At 44.2% G+C, this 23,510-nt stretch overlaps 1 protein-coding gene across 1 annotated transcript; it reads right to left on the reverse strand.

Moving 5' to 3' along the window:
• Positions 1-8,888: 8,888 nt before the first annotated feature.
• LOC125344664 lies at positions 8,889-14,550 on the reverse strand (the record flags this gene model as incomplete). The annotated part of the gene is given in 4 exon segments (XM_048337089.1): positions 8,889-11,918; positions 11,920-12,646; positions 12,695-13,698; positions 13,861-14,550. Coding segments are annotated over 4 exon segments (5,451 nt in total), but the record flags the coding sequence as incomplete, so codon positions are not given.
• Positions 14,551-23,510: the final 8,960 nt, after the last annotated feature.

Below are 23,510 nucleotides of genomic sequence, written 5' to 3' on the forward strand. Positions count from 1 at the left end.
GAAGGGGAGGAGTAGAATCGCCTATTAATGATACAAAGCACCTGGGGCGGGAGTGCCCCACAAGTAATGATTTGCAGGTCCTTTACCTAAAAGCTCACCTACACACAACCACAAACAAGCAGAAATACACACACATTCACACCCCTAGATCAACAAGATCTCCCAAATCCACATGCATAGATAGTGGAACTATGACATCCCATTGAACAGAGGGAGACTTAGCCTCAGCAAGGATTTCTGACACCCTTTCCTGGAACTCCTGGGGTCCAGTTGAGGAAAACTCACCTACACACAACCACAAACAAGCAGAAATACACACGCATTCACTCCGCTAGTTCAACAAGATCTCCCAAATCCAAAAGCATAGACAGTGGAACTATGACATCCCATTGAACAGAGGGAAACTTAGCCTCAGCAAGGATTTCTGACACCCTTTCCTGGAACTCCTGGGGTCCAGTTGAGGAAAACTCCTCCTAAGGGTTTCCTCTGTTTGTTGGCCAATCTTAAGCACTTTGTCATGAGATTCTCCTTCCCTGAATAGAAAACTCTTCGATTGTATTGTTCCTCCAACTACTCCTGAGATATGCTTTCACAATCTTAGGCATTCTATTGTGAAGTCAATTGAATTTTGGGGAAGCCGATTAGAGTTTTATATTTGCTAATCTGATCCGGTGTTTTAGTGATATCCATGATATGAACAGAGTGGCAAACTTTTCTGAATTGTTCTTGCAATTATTAATTGATCTCTAACCCCATATACCCCTGACATACCAAAAATAAAGCACATGCCTTCTTCTCAAAAAACCACGTCTCCCATATCCTTTCTTCGTTGCAGTTACCATTTGTCCCACATCTGTCCCCCAACGTGGGACATGGCATTTGATCCAAAGGAGATCCAGGAAACTACGTTGTGAACTCTCAAGGGGAACTAAGGGACATTTTTAATCACAAGAGATAGCGAATCTGTGTAGCGAGCTCTCCAGAAGAACTGAAAACATTATGGGGATATGGGACAAGCTTAAGGTGCTTCTTTGTCTAATCTTATCCACCAGGTTCTGAAACGTAAATGGGCTATGATCTCGCATTCGGAAATACATGAGTGCATGCAGGAGGTAAGGGAGTATAATCTTTTATTCCCAGAGGAAACGATTTTAGAAGATTAGAGGAGGATTTTAGACTTAGAAGCCTGGAAGCGAGTAAAGAGTAATGCAGAAATGGCATATGGTGTGGTGACAATGTTCCAGCTCCATTGAGGTCTATTTGGGCCTTAATGCATGCAGCTCTCCATATGATTTCTCACAATGCTGTCATAACATCAGCTGCTGAACTAGTGGCTAATATGGGGAAAGCAAGGAATACTGATAATCTTCAAGAGGTGGCAAAACCTCGAAGTGGACCACAGGTAACAGTTCAAACTATACCTGAGCAATCTCCTGTCAGATCTGTTACAAAAAATTTAAACATTCTTCGGCGTCTGTATATGATCCTTCAGAGAATGACGCTAATTTAGGCAGTTCAGCAGCACAGTGGGAGCTCTACATAGGTTATTGAGTCCTGCAGGTCCCATCAGGAAGTAGAAAGTGACAAACAATAGATTTCCTCCTCAGGGCCCCTTGACATTTCTTATTGTAATTCATATGATTCTGTTTCCCTCACTTGTTTTCTTGCTCTTCCTGTCATTCAACCCTGTCCAATGGGAGGTGTAGCTCAGCCCCCTCATGATGTATATTGACCTGATTCACTTAAATTAGGAAAGTTGTAATACGGGGCTCACAGATGGCTCTGTTCCAGTGAAGTGAGTTTCCATATCATCTTTTCTTTACAACCAGTCACTAGCAGGGGAGCTGCCGCATCACTTTGAGTTTTATTTCTTAGGTCCCTTACATTTAGTACTAACAGACAAATAGCCTCGCCATTCATCTAAATGACCATATTTACCGACCTTGAGGCATCACATATAACTCATTTTCCTTAAGAGAGAATAGAAAATTCTTACTAGAGTCACGATATTTTAAGTTGGCTTTGGGAACTTATTGAACACGCCCAAGACTGAGATGGGGACCCCGTGACCCAGAGTCTTCCAGACTCAACTTTTGCATAAGTCTGTTATAAAATCCTCTACTAGTTAGTGCTTTGTGTTTTATGTACTGACTGAAACAGGTCAGTGAGTGTTGGGTAGGTGATGTGGTGGCTTGGACACAAGTATACACCCTTAACTGGAAAAAGTTCAAGAGTTCATCCCTTCTTTTGGTCACTGGAGGGTCAGGTTTTGTCTCTGTGGGCACTGTCATTAAACTTGTCTCATGGTTTTGTTGTTTCTTACTGTCTATTTGGGGGCGGTAGATTTTCTCTAACTCTTTCCATTATCAAGCAAGTCTTCTGTGTTCCTTGAAGGCATTGCCAGTTGGTCTCAGCAGGGTGTCTTCTTGTGGATAGAAATATCCAGAGGGGAGGATCACCATGAGATGTGTCAGGGCACAGTGGTCTTTCTGTCACTCTGGGAGTCAACTTGTCAATGCCTGTCTTGCATTCCATAGAAGATATTTTTGTGAATTATTTAGAAATACACATAGAAACCTAATGACCTGGTGCAGCTCAAAAATAATATTTTCTATAGTAGAAACTGAGTTTCATTTTTTCCTATTGGAAATGACACTACAGCATTGTTTGTCTGATCAATTATATTGAATATCTGATATCAGTGTACAAAGTAGTGTCCAAGTAGAAGCACAGCTTTATTAATTCCCTATGAATTTTTATGAATTTCCTTGCTTCCCACCAGATATCCTTTCTTTTTCATCTGACCTGTCAATGCTTTCATATTGCCTTGCTTCTATCTCCAACCCAAGTCTCCCTTGCTCTCATCTTTCCTTCCTTTCTGCAATCATTCCTTCCTGCTACCTTTTCTTCCTTCCTTATCTCCCTTCATCTCTCTCCTTCCCCAGGCTTACCTTCAGATCCTCTTCCTCCATACTTCCTCCATTAACTCTGTCCCACCCACTGTCCATAGAAACCACAATCCACCTCTCCCTGCCTCCTTCCCTGCCTACATTCCTTCCCTCATTGCTACCTTCCCTCCTGTCTTCCTTGGCTTCATCACCCCGCTCTTTTCTTTCTATCATTCCTCCTTCCCTCTTTTCTTACCTTCCATAACTTTCCTTCCTATTTTTACCTTACTTAGCTCTTGATTTATGGTACATTACTTTTATCTTTTTTATTCTCCTTTTTTCTTCACCATTATGAACACTGTGGCAACTTACTACTACTAATCGGTTGTGGAGCACTCTTTTCCCATGTCGCAAAAAGGACATATTCATGTCCAAGATATAGTTTGGTCATTGTGCACATCCTGTTTTATATAGGTTACCCACCACAACCAGGATAAGGACAACTTGATCATCATTGTGCTAGACATGCATATGTGTAGAGGCCAGCTTTATGAACACTGGAGCTAGAAGTAACCAAGGTACCTAGAAGGGACAGGATAGAAATAGGGAAATTGCCAATCGTTCACCCATGACTTGCCTAATTTTCATATCCTTTGGAATACCTCAAGGTCACATTAAGATTGAAGCACATGTTTGTTTGTTGATCTCTTTCACTAAGGTACAAGTACTGGAGGAATTGGCTCATTTGTGGCCCCAGCTTGTGAGTCATTTGCATTTGAAAATAACCTATTATATGTGCATTAGACCTATATTTCAACCAGCGGTCAATGGGCAATATTGCTAACCTCTTAGATAAATGGATGGAAATGCCTTGAGAAGATTGGGTTTTTACAGCCCAAGAGGTCGTCTCAACATATTGATGTCTGAAAATATGAGAAGAAGCCATCCCCGGGCCATTCCCATTTTATGTTTTGAACCCAAAAATTGTCGGAAGACCAAAAACTCCTTTCTCCCCTTGTGTTTGTAGTTGCTGAGTCACCGACAAAAATTAAAGGAACCAGCATGAGCTGCCAGGATAGAGACAACACTAGCCGGCACTGAAGCCATGATTTTATTTCTCCATTAGTGTCCTGATCTATCACTCCTGGAATAATACATAAGCCCCTCAGTGCAGAGCAGCTGTAACCTAACAATTAGCCAACAGATTCCCTTGGAAGAGGGCCAAGAACTCCTGGATGGAGGGCCTGAAATCCCATTTCCGAAGTCAGTACTGTGCAGGTAGAAGAACAGAGATCAGCCCTGAACTTCCTCAGAGGAAGTTGCTCAGAGGAGACTTGAACCTGATTGATGCTGCAGGTTGTTGGGGGATAGGCTTGAGGTTGGGGGAAGGATGGAGCCGCCCGAAAATTTTTTTGTGGGGCCAGGTGCTGGCTCCTCTGCCAGTTTACTGAAATCTGGTGGCCACAGTCATTCAAAGTAGATCTGCAACTTGTAACACAATGCTTCCCGTTTTTACAATGGGGACAAATTTCACTCATAGTTCTCCTTTTCTGATTAGGTCAGTGAGCCATTAAGTGGTCCATTTGTCTTCAGGAAAAACAGATGCCGGGAATCCCAGCAGTACATAGATGTCCCCGTCGCCTTCTCCCCATACAGTGCATGTGTAAGAACTCTGTCACAGTCAGCCCTTGGAGCCCTGCAGCCAGCGTGAGGCCCTGAACATACGATGGCCCAATGTCTGCACAAAGTTGAATATAGTCATTTATTCCTCCTTTTTTCTTAGAAGGCCTGATGGCTGCTTGGCAATTTGGGCATAAAGTTTTAGTAGCCCAGGTTTCAAGAATGACTTCAGTGTGCTGGGAATATGGCCTATTGGCAAGTGTGCTTGCCTCATATACATGAAGCCCTGGGTTCTATTCTCCAGCACCACATATATAGAAAATGGCCAGAAGTGGCGCTGTGGCTCAAGTAGCAGAGTGCTAGCTTAGAGCAAAAAGAAGCCAGGGACAGTGCTCAGGCCCTAAGTTGAAGACCCAGGATTGGCCAATGAATAAATAAATAGATAAGAATGACTTGAGTAAACGGCACTGTAGGGCCATATTGAACACAAGCATTCTTTAGATCTCTTATTGGTTGAAATGGCAAAGCCTGATGAACCCTTTTGTTATCTTCATCCTGCCTGTCAGGGAATAAATGAAAACCAGGAATGTCCTCCCTTCTTGAGCAGCCTGAGCCAAGGAAGTGTGCCACGCTTACGGCTAGTAGGGCCAGGAGCCTTTACCAGCACACGCTGAGATGGTACTAGCTGTGAGACTCTATCAGGCGGAGGTTGTGGTGGGAAAGGATCAAAGACCGCCAGGATTCTGGGCAGAGCCCACAAGTCTCTCCCTTTACAGGAGATTGCTGTTTTGGATGATATTGTGATTCCAAAATTTTCTCCACATGGGTCAATCTGTCTTTACTAGGCTCATTACATAATTTTTCCTCAGTGTCTGAGCCATCTTAGTCTTCCTTTTATCTAGCCCAGTGGGTTGAGATCATTTTTAATTTCTCAGCTCTTCCCATACAGCTGCATAAGCTTGGGGGTTGGGTGATGCTCATCAAGTCCCTGTTCAGTTTCTCTGATCGACTGTTTGAACCTAATCCGTTCATGTCTACAATGGCATTATTTGTAACGGATTGAGATTACGACCATAACCTACTTCATGCCACACTACTTCCTCTTTTGTTCTTGTTTATTTTATTTTTTCCGTTATTGTCAGAGTGATGGACCGAAGGATTAGAGGTTCATAAGTGAGTCAGTAAGTATATATCTCGTTCATCATTTTCCTCCTCCAACACCCCCTTCCAACTCCTTTGTCTCTTTCCCCCTGAGAAATTGTAGAATTGGTTTACACAAATGTTTGTGTAAATTTTGCTTTTGGAGGCATTTGTACTTTTAACCTTTTGCCCTTGATTTCTGCATAACCTGTCCCTTTACTAGTGTTTATACAAGAATCAAATTATTTACTCTTTTCTTTCACTAATTTGTGGGGCAACTGTATATACAAGTTTGTCTGACCAAGATGAATTTAGCCAAGCTAATATTTATTGAATGGTTCCAGTAATATAATGAATTATGTACTTCCCAACCACAACACTGCAAGGGGATCACCAGTACCCAAGGTGTGTACAATTATGTTTGGAGACTGTGTAAACGAATCAAGGAACCCTTCCCTTGAGATTTCCTTTTTCATTTTAGCTCAATATTTTTCAACCATGAACTATCTATTATGATCTCTAAATTGTTTTCCTAAAATCAACATCTTTTCCCACTGCACATATAGGACTGTTGTGCCCAAGCCCTAGAAGACCACCAAGAGACCACCGAGAGCCAGACGTTCCGAAATGCAAAAGCAAGGCAAGGCTTTATTAGGCGAGCTGCAGCCCGGACCTCGTCCTACACACCGACGCAGCGGAGGTTAGGAGGAAGGCCACGAGCAGAGTTTTACATGGGTATTTAAAGGAAAAAATCACAAAGTTACATAAACCAGGTGCAAGCAGGGTTTAGGTGCAGGGACAAATCTGATTGGCTCGGGGCTAGGGGCTTCTAAAATTTGATCAGAGGACATTCCACACGTCTATAATTGGTTGGCGGACATTCCAAGGCGGTCAGTGTGACCGGAACGTTCCCAAACCAGTTGGGCCATCTGGGAAATGGGTTTTATGACCTATTGGTTTCGGCGTAAACATCCGCACAAACAATCTTATTCCTGGAATCTGTACAATGCCTGGCTAGTTTCATCATAAACAAGTCATTTGCTGGTTTTTACGTATGTGCTGGGTTGTTCTTAGCTTAACACAAACAACAAGATGGTTGCTATTTCTCTTAAGATGGAGTTTATGCTATTTCTTTTAAGATGGAGTTGTCTTAGGCCTTCATTCCCCCCTAGAGTTATGGGCATGAAGCACAGTCCTGTGTTTCAGACTTAAGAGTTAATCTTAACAATTCTCTTTCTGGAACAGGTATGTACCTGCTCCGTTGCACCATTAACTGTATGGTGTTTAGTCTGTCCTTCATGAATTGGACTAATCTATTTAGGATGCAAGGCCCGAACGTTAGTAGGAGAATGATAATCACTAGGGGCCCCAACAAAGTGGATATTAGAGTAGTAAGCCATGGGGAAGAATTAAACCATCTTTCAAACCAGCCTTGTTTTGACTCATATTCTCTGTGTCTCTTTTCTAACCCTTCTCTGACTTTGGACATGTTATCTTTTACTATTCCTGAATGGTCAACATAGAAACAACATTCTTCTCCCAATGCAGTGCAAAGTCCTCCTTGCTGTAGAAACAGTAAGTCTAGCCCTCTCCTATTCTGGAGAACTACTTCTGATAAGGATGTAAGGGATTCCTGGAGGTGAGAGATGGATTCTTCTATTTTCTTAATATCCTCATCTATAGCCATCCGTAGGTCATCAAAATATCCTCTTTGTTGGACGAGGGAGGCTACTCCTGTACCTAGTCCCCCCAAGCTGGCTCCTATTAATATACTTAAGGTTATAGCTGTAAAGGGCTCTCTTTTTACCCGGGGATTGTATTCTAGATTGAGTTGTTTCCAGGAGCCCTGTAAACGGTCCAAGAAATCTGGCTCCGGATAGTAAGATATAGTGGGTACCAGTCGTACTAACACACAGGAATCCTCAAAATCTTTTAAGACAGCAGAGTGTACACAAGAGGTTAGACCCGACTTAGAGCATGCCCACCAAGCATCTTGTGGAGGCAACCAATAACCACTTGCTGATTTATGATTGATAATGTGGTTACATAAAGGAGCCATTTCTTTTCCCGGTTTTCCAATACAAGTGCCTGAACCAGTGACTCGAGTTAGAGTGAGCCCTACTTTTGACTTCCACCTACAAGACTCTTCTTCCTTGGCTTGGGACACGTTATCAGAGACAGCAATTCCCTCATAATAGGGTGGAGCAACATCATAACATAACCAGCAATATCTAGTTAAATTGGGCTGAGTATGGTTTAAGATTATATAGGACTTCTGCATCAGGTTTACTAGGGGGTTGTTATTACGGGGTAGATAGGCCAGGGTATACATGGGGGAGGAGGGTCCAGTACCTGGAGCCAGTGTTGAATTAAGAGAGGGTTCTGGGGCTCTAAATGGGGTCGGGTCTGGTGTCGGCCTGTCAAGGTGGTCTTGAGGCTTTAAGGCCGAGTTGGGTCCCACTGCTACATCTGTCATAGGTTTAACAATGAGTTTGAGCTGGAAAGTAAGTCCATGGTCATACCCTGACATGTACAACCTTAATCCCCATGTCCTTCCTCTAGTCCACCCACCGAAGGTCTTAGCATTCTTGGTAAACTTAATTACTAGAGGGTTACATCTATATTTAGTGCAGGCTCCTTGTCCCGACCACCAGTTAGCCCACTCACAAGCAAGACTATTTTCTTTTTCTAGACCCTTTCCTGTATGGTTTCGTTTTATGGTGATTAAGTCCCAACTGGAGTGTGGGTCCCAGTGTGCTTGTCCCGTGGTTTCACACCCCCACTGTTTGCAAAAGAAATCTGCTTCCCCTCCACATCTTCTCTCACCTGCCCTAGTTCTCCCATCTCTAGGACACACATAGAAAGGCATTTCTCTCAGTTCAGCTCTTAGCTTTGGGTGGCCACATCCATGTCCAGATCCCCATGTTAGGGAGCTGTATTTGCATGGGACTAGACAGGATTCTTTTTCCTTGCACTCGGGAAGTTGCTTATCTAGATTTGGGTCATCATGATCTGGCACGTCCCAGCTGCCTGCAGCTAGGTCGCACAGGTCCACTATTAGGTCTGGCCACCAGGTTCCTAAGGGGGCTTCTTTAGTTGCTAAGACAAGGGGTTTTCCCCCTCTTGGGGTGATCTGCCAAGATAACTGGAAGGGCTGGTGAGGGTTAGGATTAGCATCAGCATTAACTTGAACAACAAAATATGAAAGTAAAAAGTAAATGATCATAATAGTAGCACTATTCAGTCTAACTTTCGTTTCTTGAGGCGAAGGCGCAGTGGCTGGTCTGGATGTTTGGAGACTTCCCATGTTTCTCCACGAAAATCCTCGTCCAACGCGAAGGGGTCAGCTGGTTTGGCGTGGGAGTAGTGAACCCAGGTGGCGATGCCGTCTACCTTGAGGGCGGTGGGAGTAGTCAGCAGCACTACGTAGGGTCCCTTCCACCGTGGTTCTAAGGAGTTTGGGTTGTGTCTCCGAACGAACACCCAGTCCCCTGGTCTAAATAAATGAGGGGTAGGGACAGAAGCAGAATCATATAGTGCCTTAAGTTGAGGCCACACATTCTTATGCACAAGCTGTAAATGATTAAGTTTACATAGAAATTCAGTATCATCTAAATCTGAAAGCAATTCAGTCTGAAGGCTAGGAACAATGGGCGGGGGGTGCCCGTACATTATTTCAAAGGGAGTGAAACCAAGCTGGTAAGGTGAGTTTCTTACTCTAAATAAGGCAAAAGGAAGGAGCGACACCCAATCTGCGCCAGTCTCTAGGGCCAATTTAGTCAAGGTCTCTTTTAGGGTCCGATTCATTCTTTCTACCTGCCCTGAACTCTGGGGTCTATAAGCACAATGTAATTTCCAATCAGTCCCCAGTGCAGTGGCTATTCCCTGACTTACTTTTGAGACGAAGGCCAGTCCGTTGTCCGACCCAATGGAGGATGGGAAGCCATACCTGGGTAAGATTTCTTCCAAGATCTTCTTGGCCACCACGTTTGCAGTTTCATGTTTTGTTGGATAAGCTTCAACCCATCCTGAAAAGGTGTCTACAAAGACTAGCAAATATTTGTATCCAAATTTTCCAGGTTTAATTTCTGTAAAGTCTACCTCCCAATACGCACCTGGCCTGCTTCCACGAAGGCGGCTTCCTTTCATAATTGGTTGAGCCGCTGCATTGGTGAGCTGGCAGGCTTTGCAACCTTTGACAATGTCCTCAACAATTTGGTTTCCCTGTCTAATTTTTACTTTTGAGTGGCGAAGCAAGTCCTGCATTCTTCGGGTCCCCATATGGGAAGCCTGGTGGATTCTCTTGAGGATCCCCTTACCTAGTTCTTGTGGCAAGATAAGTTTCCCTTCACACGTTCTCCACCAATCACTTTTTCCTTCTTTGTCCGGGGGTTTGTGGGCCATAGGAATTTTCCTAATCCATTCTAGGTCCTCTTGAGAATATTGGGGCACGGGAGGCAGAGTCCGCGGCCCTGGATCCGCTAGGGTTAATATTTCTGTTCTAGGTTGGAGGGCCGCCTCCTTGGCTGCTTGGTCTGCCAAGTTATTTCCTTTAGTCACTAAATCAACTCCCTTTTGATGTCCTGGACAATGCATGATAGCAATCTTGGCTGGTTCCCAGAGGGCCCGAATGAGATTTAGAATCTCTTGCTTGTTTTTAACAGTTTTTCCTTCAGCCGTCAGTAACCCTCTCTCCTGGTAGATAGCTCCGTGAACATGTACGGTAGCAAACGCATACCTACTGTCCGTGTATATATTTAGTCTCTTTCCTTTCCCCATTTGTAGGGCTTTTGTTAGGGCCACTAGTTCTGCTCTTTGTGCAGAAGTTCCCTGGGGGAGTGCCTCTGCCCACACTATCTCAGCGTCCGTGGTGACTGCCGCGCCTGCGTACCTTTTTCCTTCTCGCATGAAGCTGCTGCCATCGGTGAACCAGGTGTGCTCAGCCTGTGGTAGCGGTGAGTCCAGCAAGTCAGGCCTGAGACTATGTGCTCGGGCCAGGATCTGCTCGCAATCATGCAGAGGCGCTTCCAGGTCCGGATCCGGCAACAAGGTAGCTGGGTTTAATGCTGTTGGTACGCAGAAACTGATACGCGTGGGGTTAAGCAACAAGGTTTGGTAATGGACCATGCGGGCATTGCTCATCCATCGGTCGGGCGGTTGTTTTAGCACCCCTTCCAGAGCGTGTGGAGTGGCCACAGTTAGATTTTGTCCCAAGGTCAACTTGTCTGCGTCTTTCACTAAGAGGGCTACTGCGGCTATTATTCTCAGGCATGGGGGCCACCCAGCAGCAACAGGATCCAATTTCTTGGATAAGTAGGCGACTGGTCTTTTCCAAGGCCCAATTGGCTGGGTGAGCACCCCCTTTGCTATCCCTTTATTTTCGGCCACAAATAGGGTGAATGGTTTATTCACATCAGGTAGGCCTAAGGCAGGGGCTTCTAGGAGGCTTTTCTTAACTGCCTCAAAGGCCCTTTGCATTTGTTCAGTCCAGTGGAACTCTGGGACATTTTTGGTGGCTTCATATAAGGGCTTGGCCATTTCAGCGAACCCAGGTATCCACAGCCGGCAAAAGCCCGCTGTTCCTAGGAACTCTCTGACTTGCCTGGCTGACTTTGGTACAGGAATTTTTAGTACAGTCTCTTTTCGTGCTTCTGACAGCCAACGCTTGCCTTCTTTTAGTATGAAGCCTAGGTAGGTGACTTCAGATTTGCAAATCTGTGCCTTTTTAGCAGAGGCCCTGTAGCCTAGATTGCCAAGAGTCTTTAAGAGCCTGGCTGTCCCTTTCAGGCAGCTAATTTTGTCTGAGGCAGCTATCAGCAGATCATCCACATATTGCAACAGGCTTATTTCAGGATTTTTAGAGCGGTACTCACTCAGGTCTTCATGCAGTGCTTCGTCGAAGATGGTGGGCGAATTTTTGAATCCTTGAGGCAGCCTGGTCCAGGTCAGTTGGCCGCTTATCCCAATTTCAGGATCATGCCAGGTGAATGCAAAATAATTTTGGCTCTGTGGGGCTAAGGGCAGGCTAAAAAAGGCATCCTTTAAATCTAGCACAGTATACCACACGTGGCTTGGTGGTAAGGAACTCAGCAAAGTATATGGATTTGGAACGGTTGGATGAATGTCCATTACTCTTTTGTTTACTTCTCTCAAGTCCTGTACTGGTCTATAGTCATTGGAGTTAGGCTTTTTGATGGGCAGTAATGGAGTGTTCCAGGCTGACTGGATGGGTTTTAGGATTCCCAATTCCAACAATTTTCTGATGTGGGGGGGTGATCCCTTTCTTTGCCTCTAGTGACATGGGGTACTGGCGAACTTTTACTGGGTCAGCTCCAGCTTTGAGTTCCACAAAGATTGGAGGACGATGTTTTGCCAGTCCCATCCCCCCAGTTTCTGCCCATGTTTGGGGAAACGCCTGTAACCACTCATTTTCTGGAGACTCAGGCTTGAGATGTTGGTATAGCCTATACTCCTCTTCTAGTTTGCTAGTGATTAATATATTTACAGGCTTTCCTCTTGAGTCTGTTACCAAAGCTCCGTCACTTGTGAATTGTATCTGAGCCTTCATTTTTGTTAAAAGGTCACGTCCAAGCAATGGGTAGGGGCAGTCAGGAATGACTAAAAATGAGTGGGTTACCCGGCCCACTCCTAGGTCCACTGTTCTTCGGGTAGTCCATTTATAGGGTTTGGTGCCAGTTGCACCTTGCACCCATGTTGTTTTATTGGACATCGGCCCTCTCGGGGCTAGTAGTACTGAGTTTTCTGCTCCCGTATCCACCATGAACGTGACTGGGCTCCCCTCCACTTTCAAAGTTACCCTAGGCTCAGGGAGGGGGTCTGAGCCCCGACTCCCTCAGTCGCTGTCTTCAGCTAGCTCTAAGGCCGGCAGCACTCTGGATCCTACTTTCTGTTTTCTCTCCTCCTTTCTGGCTAGTTCTGGGCAGTCCTTGAGCCAATGTCCTATCTCCTTGCAATAGGCACACTGGTTTTCTCCTACTCTAGGTTTTCTAGGATGAGGCTTGAATTTTCGTTCTCTAGTAGGAGACGAGGATCGTCTAAAGTTTCCAGGTTGCACAGAGGTTAAGATTTCTCTAATGTCTCTTCTGTGCTGGGCTTGATGCTGTGCTAAAATTCTAGTCTGTTGTGCTTGTTGCTGCTCCAGGATCCTAGCCAAATTTTTCTCTTTTTCCCTATCTCTCCTTTCACGTTCAGCTTCACGTTCCCTGTCCTTTCGCTCCTGTCTCTGCTCCTCTGTCTCTCTTTTGTTATAGACCTTCTCCGCCACTGCTACTAAGTCCCTAACAGATTTTTCACCAAGCCTGTCTATTGTCTGCAGCTTTCGCTTTATGTCCGGGGCAGCTTGATTTATGTAGGTGAACATAACAATCTGAGCGGATTCCTGAGTTTCAAGATCGTAGGGAGTGTACTGGCTAAAGGCTTCTATAAGCCGCTCAAGGAATGCTGCCGGACTTTCATTTTCTCCCTGCCTCACATCATAGACTTTGGCCATATTAGTAGGTCGGCGAGCCGCCGCCTTGAGACCTGCCAACAGAGCCTGGCGGTAGATGAGGAGTCGTTCCCTACCTTCAGCCGTGTTATAGTCCCATGTTGGTCGAGTCTCAGGAAAGGAGACTGAGATCGCGGCAGGGTCTGTGAGGGGCGCTCCGGTTGGGCCGGGGACAAGTTTCCGGGCCGCCTCTCGGATGCGACTCCTCTCCTCGGTGGTGAAAAGAACCTGTAAAAGCTGGTTACAATCATCCCAAGTGGGTTGGTGAGTGAAAAGGACAGTTTCAAGCAAACGAATCAAGTCTTGGGGTTTTTCAGAAAAGGGGGCGTTTTGGGTACGCCAGTTGTATAGGTCACTAGTGGCAAACGGCCAGTACTGGAATTGCTGCTGGCCATTCTCATCCACGGGACCCACGGGGCGAAGGGGAAGGGCAGTGGAGTTGTGGGGAGGCGTAATTCCCCGGCGCCGTCGGGTTGACTGGGCAGGACCCTCTGGTGCGGAGGGGGCTGGTGGCACGTTCTCTCCTGCGTCTTCATCATCCTCCTGTATTTCAGGCGGGGAGGGTTGGAGAGGAGAGTATGGAGGAGGAAAGATTTCCTCCTCCACGTTTCCCCCTTGGAAGACAGGCGGACGCGGCTTCTTTTCTTCTTTGGTGGTTTCTTTTTTTCCTGCTTTTTCTTCCCCCTGTGTCTTGTTAGTGAATACCTGGATGAGAGAAGAGGCTGGGGGGGACAAGAAAGCATGCACCCAGGCGGGGCCATCCTCTTCAACCAGTGCCCTCCAAGTAATTATATAAGGGACTTGGTCTGGATGCCCACTAAGCACATTATAAATTTTGGCCTGTAAAAGTGCAATTTTAATTATATCAAAACTTCCTTCAGGAGGCCACTCGGCGTCCTCAAAGGTGGGCCATTCTGATTTACATAAACTTATCCACTTTTCTTTCTTAACATCTACACTTCGATTATGAGCAATTTCCTTAACCTCCTTCCAATGGGCTAAGGTTAATTCTAGGGGGTTAGATGGCACATTACCCATGGCTCTGGTCAGGTGTTCAATCCAGACAGCTACGAGAAACACAACAATTACAATAACAAAGAAGGTACCAAATACACAGGCCTGAGAAAATAACAAGTTACTAGTAGGTTTTGGAGATCTCCCAAGTTGTCCCCCTACCTCCTGCGATGATGCAGAAGGAGTGGACTGAAGTTCAAGGTGGGCGGACTGAGCCTCGGTGAGGAGACCCTCTTGGTCAGTGCCAGCTAGGAACCGGACTGATTTGCACCCTACAAGTATCAAGGCGGGGTTCCAGGGGTCCCCCTTCAAGGATGGAGGACCTGGGACGTCTCCCAGTTCCCCCAGGGTTGTCGATGAGCGCGTCCGCTCGACAGGCCCCTAAAAAAAAAATGAAAAAAGAAAAAAGTACAAGGTGGAAAGGCCGGCTTCCTGCAAGAAAATGAAAGTGAAACACACACAGAGACAAGGGACAAGACAAGACAAATTAACAGCGCTGTTTCTTACCTTCGGGGTCTGGGGTCTCGGGGGTCTTTGGGGATCCCGGACGAGCCCCCAACTGTTGTGCCCAAGCCCTAGAAGACCACCAAGAGACCACCGAGAGCCAGACGTTCCGAAATGCAAAAGCAAGGCAAGGCTTTATTAGGCGAGCTGCAGCCCGGACCTCGTCCTACACACCGACGCAGCGGAGGTTAGGAGGAAGGCCACGAGCAGAGTTTTACATGGGTATTTAAAGGAAAAAATCACAAAGTTACATAAACCAGGTGCAAGCAGGGTTTAGGTGCAGGGACAAATCTGATTGGCTCGGGGCTAGGGGCTTCTAAAATTTGATCAGAGGACATTCCACACGTCTATAATTGGTTGGCGGACATTCCAAGGCGGTCAGTGTGACCGGAACGTTCCCAAACCAGTTGGGCCATCTGGGAAATGGGTTTTATGACCTATTGGTTTCGGCGTAAACATCCGCACAAACAATCTTATTCCTGGAATCTGTACAATGCCTGGCTAGTTTCATCATAAACAAGTCATTTGCTGGTTTTTACGTATGTGCTGGGTTGTTCTTAGCTTAACACAAACAACAAGATGGTTGCTATTTCTCTTAAGATGGAGTTTATGCTATTTCTTTTAAGATGGAGTTGTCTTAGCCCTTCAGGTCCCCTTGTAAAGGAAGGAGAGATTCAGGACTCCTCTGTACCTAGGGATGATTTTAAGTATGGTGTCTTCATAGCTCTCAAGTGGTTGTTGAGAAAGAAACTTTTAGGAGCCCAAACACAGTCATCTCCTTTGAAGTATCCATTTAGTAGTGCTTTCATTCCAACATCATTGGATCAAACAAAACCAGTGCCTAGTCATACTGTTACTTAGATTTTACTTTGCAATACTCAAGATGGAGTGAACGAGAGGGTTATTATGTCATCCCCATCAAACCAGTTCACTATAGGAAAAATTAACACCAGAAATCATAATGGAGTTTTCCTTTAGACAGAAAAGAGGAAATACAGCTTCTCCCCCGATTTGTACATGTCAACCACATATGGTTCCATCCTTGATAATGGACTCTAAGAGTATCACTGGCTGCAATTGTACTATTGCAAAATGACGCAAATGGGGAGGGCTGGAGGGAAAAGCAGAGGACATGAAATGTGTCACAGTTGGCATTTCCTTATCCCAACATTGGTGTAAACGCTATTGGGTGTCCATTACCCATCATACAAGACAAAGAAATAGAGTTCCATGTAAATTTTAATTGATGTGCCTGTCTTGTGGTTCCCTGCACTTGTCGAGAATATTTTACACACCACTATTTGAAGAAAAAATATGTGACTTTTTTGTAACTTGGTACACATTGAATTTTACAATATATAAAGTCACTTTGTGTTGTATTTCCTCTGTCCCTGACTTTTAGTAGTCACAGACATATTTCCTACCGTTTCATGTAAATGACCAACTTTACCGACCTTGAGATATCCCATATAAATCATCTCCCTTAGAAGAGGAGAGAAAAATCTTACTAGAGTCACTTTATTTTAGGCTGGCTTTGGGAATTTAGGGAACTCCCTCCAAGACTGTGATGGGGACCCCGTGACCCAGAGATTTCCCAGCGTCAACTTTTGCATAAGTCTTTTGACAAATCCTCTAGTGGTGTTTGGTTTGTGTTTCATGCACTGACCTAAAATGGTCAGTGAGTGCTGGGTTGGTGACATGGTGACTTGGACACAAGTTTACACCCCTGCTAGAAAAAAGAGGCAAGATGTCATCCCTTCTTTTGGGACCTCGTGGGTCAGGTTTTGTCTCGGTAGGCATTCTGTCATTACACTTGTCTCTTGGTTTTGTTGTTTCCTACTGTCTATTTCAGGGACTTAGATTGTCTCTAACTCTTCCTAATATCAACAGGTCATCTGTGTTCCTTGAAGGCACTGCCAGATGGCCTCATCAGGGTGTCATCTGGAGCATAGAGATATCCAGAGTGGAACATCCTTAGGAGATGATACAGGGCACAGTGTTCTTTCTGTCACCCTGGCAGTCAACTTGTCAATGCCAGTCTTGCATTCCGTAGAAGAATATTGTTGAGCCTTACTTAGAAATTCACTTAGAAAGCTCATGACCCTGTGCAGCGGATGAATACATTTTCTATAGTACAAACTGAGTTTCATTTTTACCTATTTGAACTGACACTACAGATTTTTATGTCAAGCAAACGATACTGAATATTTGATATCAATGTACTAAGTAGTGTCCAAGTAAAAACACAGCTTTATAAATATAAAATGTATTTTTATGATTTTCCTTGCTTCCCATGAAGTACCAATTCCTTTTCATCTTCCCTCTCACTGCTTTCATGGTTCCTTACTGCTATGTCCCACCCAGTCTCCCTTGTTCTCATCCTTCCTTCCTTTCTGCTTTCATTCCTTCCTGATTTCTTTTCTTCCCTCCTTATCTCTGTTTGTCACTCTCTCTTTCCCCAGGATTCCTTTCGGGTCCTTCTTTCTCCATACTTCCACCTATAACTGCATCCCTCACACTGTTGATACCAACCACAATCCATCTGTCCCTGCCTCCTTGCCTGCCTGCATTCCTTCCCTCCTTGCTACCTTCTCTCCTGTCTTCTTTCCTGAATTCTTGTCTTCCTGTGCTTCATCACTCCATCCCTTTTCTTTATATCATTCATTGCGTCTCTCTCCTTTCTCTAGTTCCACAACTTTCCTTCTTACTTGGTACCTTCCTTAGCTCCGGATTTTTGGTATATCACCTCTTATCTTTTTTTAATCGTAATTTCATCATCGTTGGGAACATTGTGGCTACTTGCTACTACGATTCTGTTGTAGAGTATGCTGTTGCCATGTGGCACAAAGGACATACTCATGTCTAATATGCTTTGGTCATTATGCACTTCCTGTTTAATATTGGTAACCCAAGACGACCAGGATGAGGACAAATTGATCATCATTGTGCAACACATGCATGCATGTAGATGCCAGTTATATGAATAGTGGAGCTGGAAGTAAACAAGGCTCCTTGAGGGGAATGGATAGAAATGGGAAAATGGCCAATTGTTCACCCATGTTTGCCTAAGTTTCATATATCGTTTGGAACACGTCTTAGTCAGTTTCAAATTGAAACACATGTTTGTTTGTTGATCTCTTTCACTAAGGTAGGTGTGACTGGAGTAACTAGCTCATTTGTCGCCCCGGGTAGTGAGTCATTTCTATTTGAATATAACCCATTATTTATGCTATAGTTTAATTTGAACTAATGGTCAATTGGCAATGATGCTAACCTCTTAGATAAATGCATGGAAATGCCTTAAGAAGTTTGGGTTTTTACAGCCCAAGTGGTAGTCTCAACATATTGATGTCTGAAAACATGAGATGAAGCGCATCCCACTGTTGAAATAAAGCAACATTTTAGTTTTATTTGCTATTGGCCTATAAGAAACAATACAGTTGAATGACCCTTCATTGCTTGAATAAAGCTGGGCAGAGTCTTTATTCATTATAACAATACACATCGAAATTAATTTTCCTCCTATCTCTGGCACTGGCTTGGGATATTACTCTCTTTCTGTTCCTTGTAAACTGGTGCTATTATATGATGATATTTTGAAAATGCCGCGGCAGATATTTCGCGTGTGGTGGCATTGGAGCACAGTTGATTGGATGCTGTCACTAGCATGCTTGAATGTGGCGATTCGTAGGCCATAAAATCAGAATATCCAATTGGAATAGCTGAAGTTGGCATCATCTCTCTGAAGTTATCGTTTGAAAATCGGTGTGATTTTTGATATTGAGAATTATATCTTTTATCAAAATTCACACAGCAGTCATGTGCCTGGAGGTAGCTGTTGTTTGACAGCACATGAAGTGTGGTCAAATGACTAGACATGGCTCCCTGATCCATAAACTTTTTGTGTGAATGTCTGACGGAAGAATCTCTGACAGGATTGTCATTTTTGAGTAAATGTGCTGCAGTTGCCAGCATGTGCGTGCCAGATGGCTGGGGTCTATGAGACAGCAGTGAACTTCGTGATGTTGAAAGGATTCCTTCAGTACTAGTGTCAGAGACTAAATCTGTTTTGGGATTACTGGCATTACCCTCATGTCCCAGGTGCAGTTGTTCATCCAGCTGCACAGGCAATGATTCACTTGTTACAGAAAACTTTTTAATCCTGACTTTTCGTCTTATTCTTGCTAACAGTTGAGGACATCCTTGTTTGAAATTTGGATTCTGGTAGCACAGAAACTAAAACAAAAGGAGAAAGTTACTTGGAGACATTTGAAGCAGAGAGACTCAGAGCCAAACCTAGCCAAAGGAGATGAATTACCATTTACTCTCAATGGCAAAGGAGTCAATTGACGCATAAATACTTTAACTATATGCAGGGCTTAGTAGAAGAGAAACAGATAAATACAACAATGTTCTGAACCAATTGGATCTGCCACGTTGAACACAGAGAATCTGTTATGTGGTTTTGTACACAGTCCAAAGGTGTAATTCTAATTGGCTAGCGATATTTCTGTAAATTCTAATGGTGAAGTCAAAATTTGTTCTTTACGAAGTGAACCTTTCTTTCCGTTACATTTTGTTTGGCCAGTCCTGGGCCTGGGACTCAGGGTCTAAGCACCGTCCCTGTCTTCTTCCCGCTCAAGGCTAGCACTCTGCCACCTGAGCCACAGCGACCCTTCTAGCCGTTTTCCACATATAGGTGGTGCTGGGGAATTGAACTGAGAGCTTCTTGTGTAGGAGGCAAGCACTCTTGCCATAGGCCATATTCCCAGCCCTTTCCGTTACATTTGAAAGTAATTTGAGCTTGGGTATTTCTCTAGTTCACTGATAGAAGAAACAGGTGTACCAAGAGAGGTATGCATAGCTATGTAAGGGAAAAGAAAATTGAAATTACCTTCCTTAAAGACGAGCCTTCCTCTTCCTCAGTCAAGAAGTCAAGCAGAGAAGCAGAACGATCAAATTGGTGATGAAGTTTACTGAACCCGTACAGATTCAGCTGTCGAATTACACTTTTCATGCTGTTTGTTTCAAATATCTTGAAAGGATATTTTCGTCCCAAAATTTCTTCTTTAAATAGATCTTCATTAATCACAACAGAAGTTCCCTCCTCACCCCACCAAATTGACTTGAATTTGTCACTTTCTACTATTGTCCAAAGCTTTCTGGGAAAAGTCAGGGAAAGAAAATCAGGGTCTGGAACCGATTCCAAGTCACAATCCTGGGATGGTAGTCCTTGGACCCAAGATGCCTGACACAAAGCTTGAAAAGCCAATTCCTCAACCACAGACCTTAATGCCGCCTCCTCTGCGAGTGAGGGTTCCCACCAGGAGGGTAGGTTGGAGGTCTCTGAACCTGTACAGCTCTGTTGGAACGTATTAGGCACATTTGAAAAATGTTCCTTCATGTCAGTTTCCTGCATGTTCAAGTCCTCATCCCATCTGCAGAGTAGGGTACACTGCAGCTTAAGGAGTCCTAGAGGGTAGCTATGTCTGCTCAAGTAGGTCTAGCACACAGCTAGACCATAATGAGCATTCTGTGACATCACAAAAACGTCTTTGGTCTCCTACCATGTGCTAGGTAACCAGTCAGAAGCTTTCCTAGAAACTCTGATGCTAATCCTTTTATCCTAAATTGGAGACTGAATTTTCCTCTGTGGATAATGTGTGTACCTATGAGTCCAATAGAATCCTGCACATTGACATGGGAATCAATCAGCTGGTCAGACTCTGCTACGCCTAAAAGTTATTTTTTGGCATTCACTGCCTCTTGCCTTTCTAGCTTAATGTCCAGAGCCGAGGGCTGCGTACTTACACTTCCCAAATGTGATGGAAGTTGATGACAGATCTGTTATATTAACATGAGTCTTCCAACAATGAGCATGTTAGTCAGTGTTTCATAATGACAGGGACAATGTACAAGTCCTGTCTGAAAACATGATTATGAAAATATTCCTGAAAATTCAGTTGCTGACATTATTAGGGTTGGCAATTTTCACTGTATGGGATGATCTCACAGAAAGAGCTAAAGCTGGCACAAGGAATACCTGTGACATTATATCTGCAGGAAGGGAAGCTACAGATAAAAGCACAATACTTTGATGTTGTCATCTCACAAGTGGATGCGAGTATAAAATGGATAAACTGTAGATATCCTACAATGCTGCAACTCATCTTCTGTGAAATAATCTGTCATTTTTTTCTATTTCAATTAACTTAGAGAGGTGAAGAAATAAAATTGTTTCAGATGGAAACCTGTGAGATAATGTGCATGATTTCATTTTCATTTCTCATCTATTTACTAATGGACTCTTCAATACTGCATACAGAATAATGAGCCCCAAGACTTGAGGCAGTGCAAGTGTAAACATACGGTCCTATTCCAGCCATAGCAACTGCAAACCATTCTTTTATGTATTTATTTATTTATTTCTTGCCAGTCCTGGGCCTTGGACTCAAGGCCTGAGCACTGTCCCTGGCTTCTTCCCGCTCAAGGCTACCACTCTGCCACTTGAGCTACAGTGCCGCTTCTGGCTGTTTTCTGTGTATGTGGTGCTGGGGAATCGAACCTAGGGCCTCCTGTATCTGAGGCAGACACTCTTGCCACTAGGCTATATCCCCAGCCCCACAAGCGATTCTTGGATATAATAAAACCTAGGTTTCATTGTGATAGGTCCTGAGCACTGAAAATGACATATTATTACAATTCCACAGTTACAGCAGGCTGAGAAATAAGAACTGCTGTTGAAATGTAGAAGCTACTTGACAGCCATGAGTGAATGTGTGGGTGTTTAGTCTCCCAAGCTCTCGTGTACTGCGGAGAGTTGGGAAAAAACGCCCCTCCCTGATGAGCCAAGAAGAGGAAAAGAGGGCAGACAGACTTCTATCCCAGCCCCACTTTCCTCAGCGGACAAACAGACAGTCTGGGAACCAAGTCAATGCTAAGACTCATTTAATGGTAGAAAGAGCTGCACTTTTAAACGGGTGGGAGGGCGGCGGAAGGGGAGTAGTAGAATCGCCTATTCATCATACAAAGCACCTGGGGCAGGAGTGCCCCACAAGTAATGATTTGCAGGTCCTTTACCTAAAAGCTCACCTACACACAACCACAAACAAGCAGAAATACACACACATTCACACCCCTAGATCAACAGGATCTCCCAAATCCACATGCATAGATAGTGGAACTATGACATCCCATTGAACAGAGGGAGACTTAGCCTCAGCAAGGATTTCTGACACCCTTTCCTGGAACTCCTGGGGTCCAGTTGAGGAAAACTCCTCCTAAGGGTTTCCTCTGTTTGTTGGCCAATCTTAAGCACTTTGTCATGAGATTCTCGTTCCCTGATTAGAAAACTCTTGGATTGTATTGTTCCTCCAACTACTCCTGAGATATGCTTTCACAATCTTAGGCATTCTATTGTGAAGTCAATTGAATTTTGGGGAAGCCGATTAGAGTTTTATCTTTGCTAATCTGATCCGGTGTTGTAGGGATATCCATGATATGAACAGAGTGGCAAATTTTTCTGAATTGTTCTTGCAATTATTAATTGATCTCTAACCCCATATACCCCTGACATCCCAAAAATAAAGCACATGCCTTCTTCTCATAAAACCACGTCTGCCATATCCTTTCTTAGTTGCAGTTCCCATTTGTCCCACATCTGTCCCCCAACGTGGGACATGGCATTTGATCCAAAGGAGATCCAGGAAACTACGTTGTGAACTCTCAAGGGGAACTAAGGGACATTTTTAAACACAAGAGATAGCGAATCTGTGTAGCGAGCTCTCCAGAAGAACTGAAAACATTATGAGGATATGGGACAAGCTTAAGGTGCTTCTTTGTCTAATCTTATCCACCAGGTTCTGAAACGTAAATGGGCTATGATCTCGCATTCGGAGAAACATGAGTGCATGCAGGAGGTAAGGGAGTATAATCTTTTATTCCCAGAGGAAACGAGTTTAGAAGATTAGAGGAGGATTTTAGACTTAGAAGCCTGGAAGCGAGTAAAGAGTAATGCAGAAATGGCATATGGTGTGGTGACAATGTTCCAGCTCTTTTGAGGTCTATTTGGGCCTTAATGCATGCAGCTCTCCATATGATTTCTCACAATGCTGTCATAACATCAGCTGCTGAACTAGTGGCTAATATGGGGAAAGCAAGGAATACTTATAATCTTCAAGAGGTGGCAAAACCTCGAAGTGGGCCGCAGGTAACAGTTCAAACTATACCTGAGCAATCTCCTGTCAGATCTGTTACAAAAAATTTAAACATTCTTCCGCGACTATATATGATCCTTCAGAGAATGACGCTAATTTAGGCAGTTCAGCAGCACAGTGGGAGCTCTACATAGGTTATTGAGTCCTGCAGGTCCCTTCAGGAAGTAGAAAGTGACAAACAATAGATATCCTCCTCAGGGCCCCTTGACATTTCTTATTGTAATTCATATGATTCTGTTTCCCTCACTTGTTTTCTTGCTCTTCCTGTCATTCAACCCTGTCCAATGGGAGGTGTAGCTCAGCCCCCTCATGATGTATATTGACCTGATTCACTTAAATTAGGAAAGTTGTAATATGGGGCTCACAGATGGCTCTGTTCCAGTGAAGTGAGTTTCCATATCATCTTTTCTTTACAACCAGTCACTAGCAAGGGAGCTGCCGCATCACTTTGAGTGTTATTTCTTAGGTCCCTTACATTTAGTACTAACAGACAAATAGCCTCGCCATTCATCTAAATGACCATATTTACCGACCTTGAGGCATCACTTATAACTCATTTTCCTTAAGAGAGAATAGAAAATTCTTACTAGAGTCACGATATTTTAAGTTGGCTTTGGGAAC

The sequence above is a fragment of the Perognathus longimembris genome, unplaced genomic scaffold (genome assembly GCF_023159225.1).
Source record: "Perognathus longimembris pacificus isolate PPM17 unplaced genomic scaffold, ASM2315922v1 HiC_scaffold_233, whole genome shotgun sequence".
In the NCBI taxonomy this organism is placed as follows: domain Eukaryota; kingdom Metazoa; phylum Chordata; class Mammalia; order Rodentia; family Heteromyidae; genus Perognathus; species Perognathus longimembris.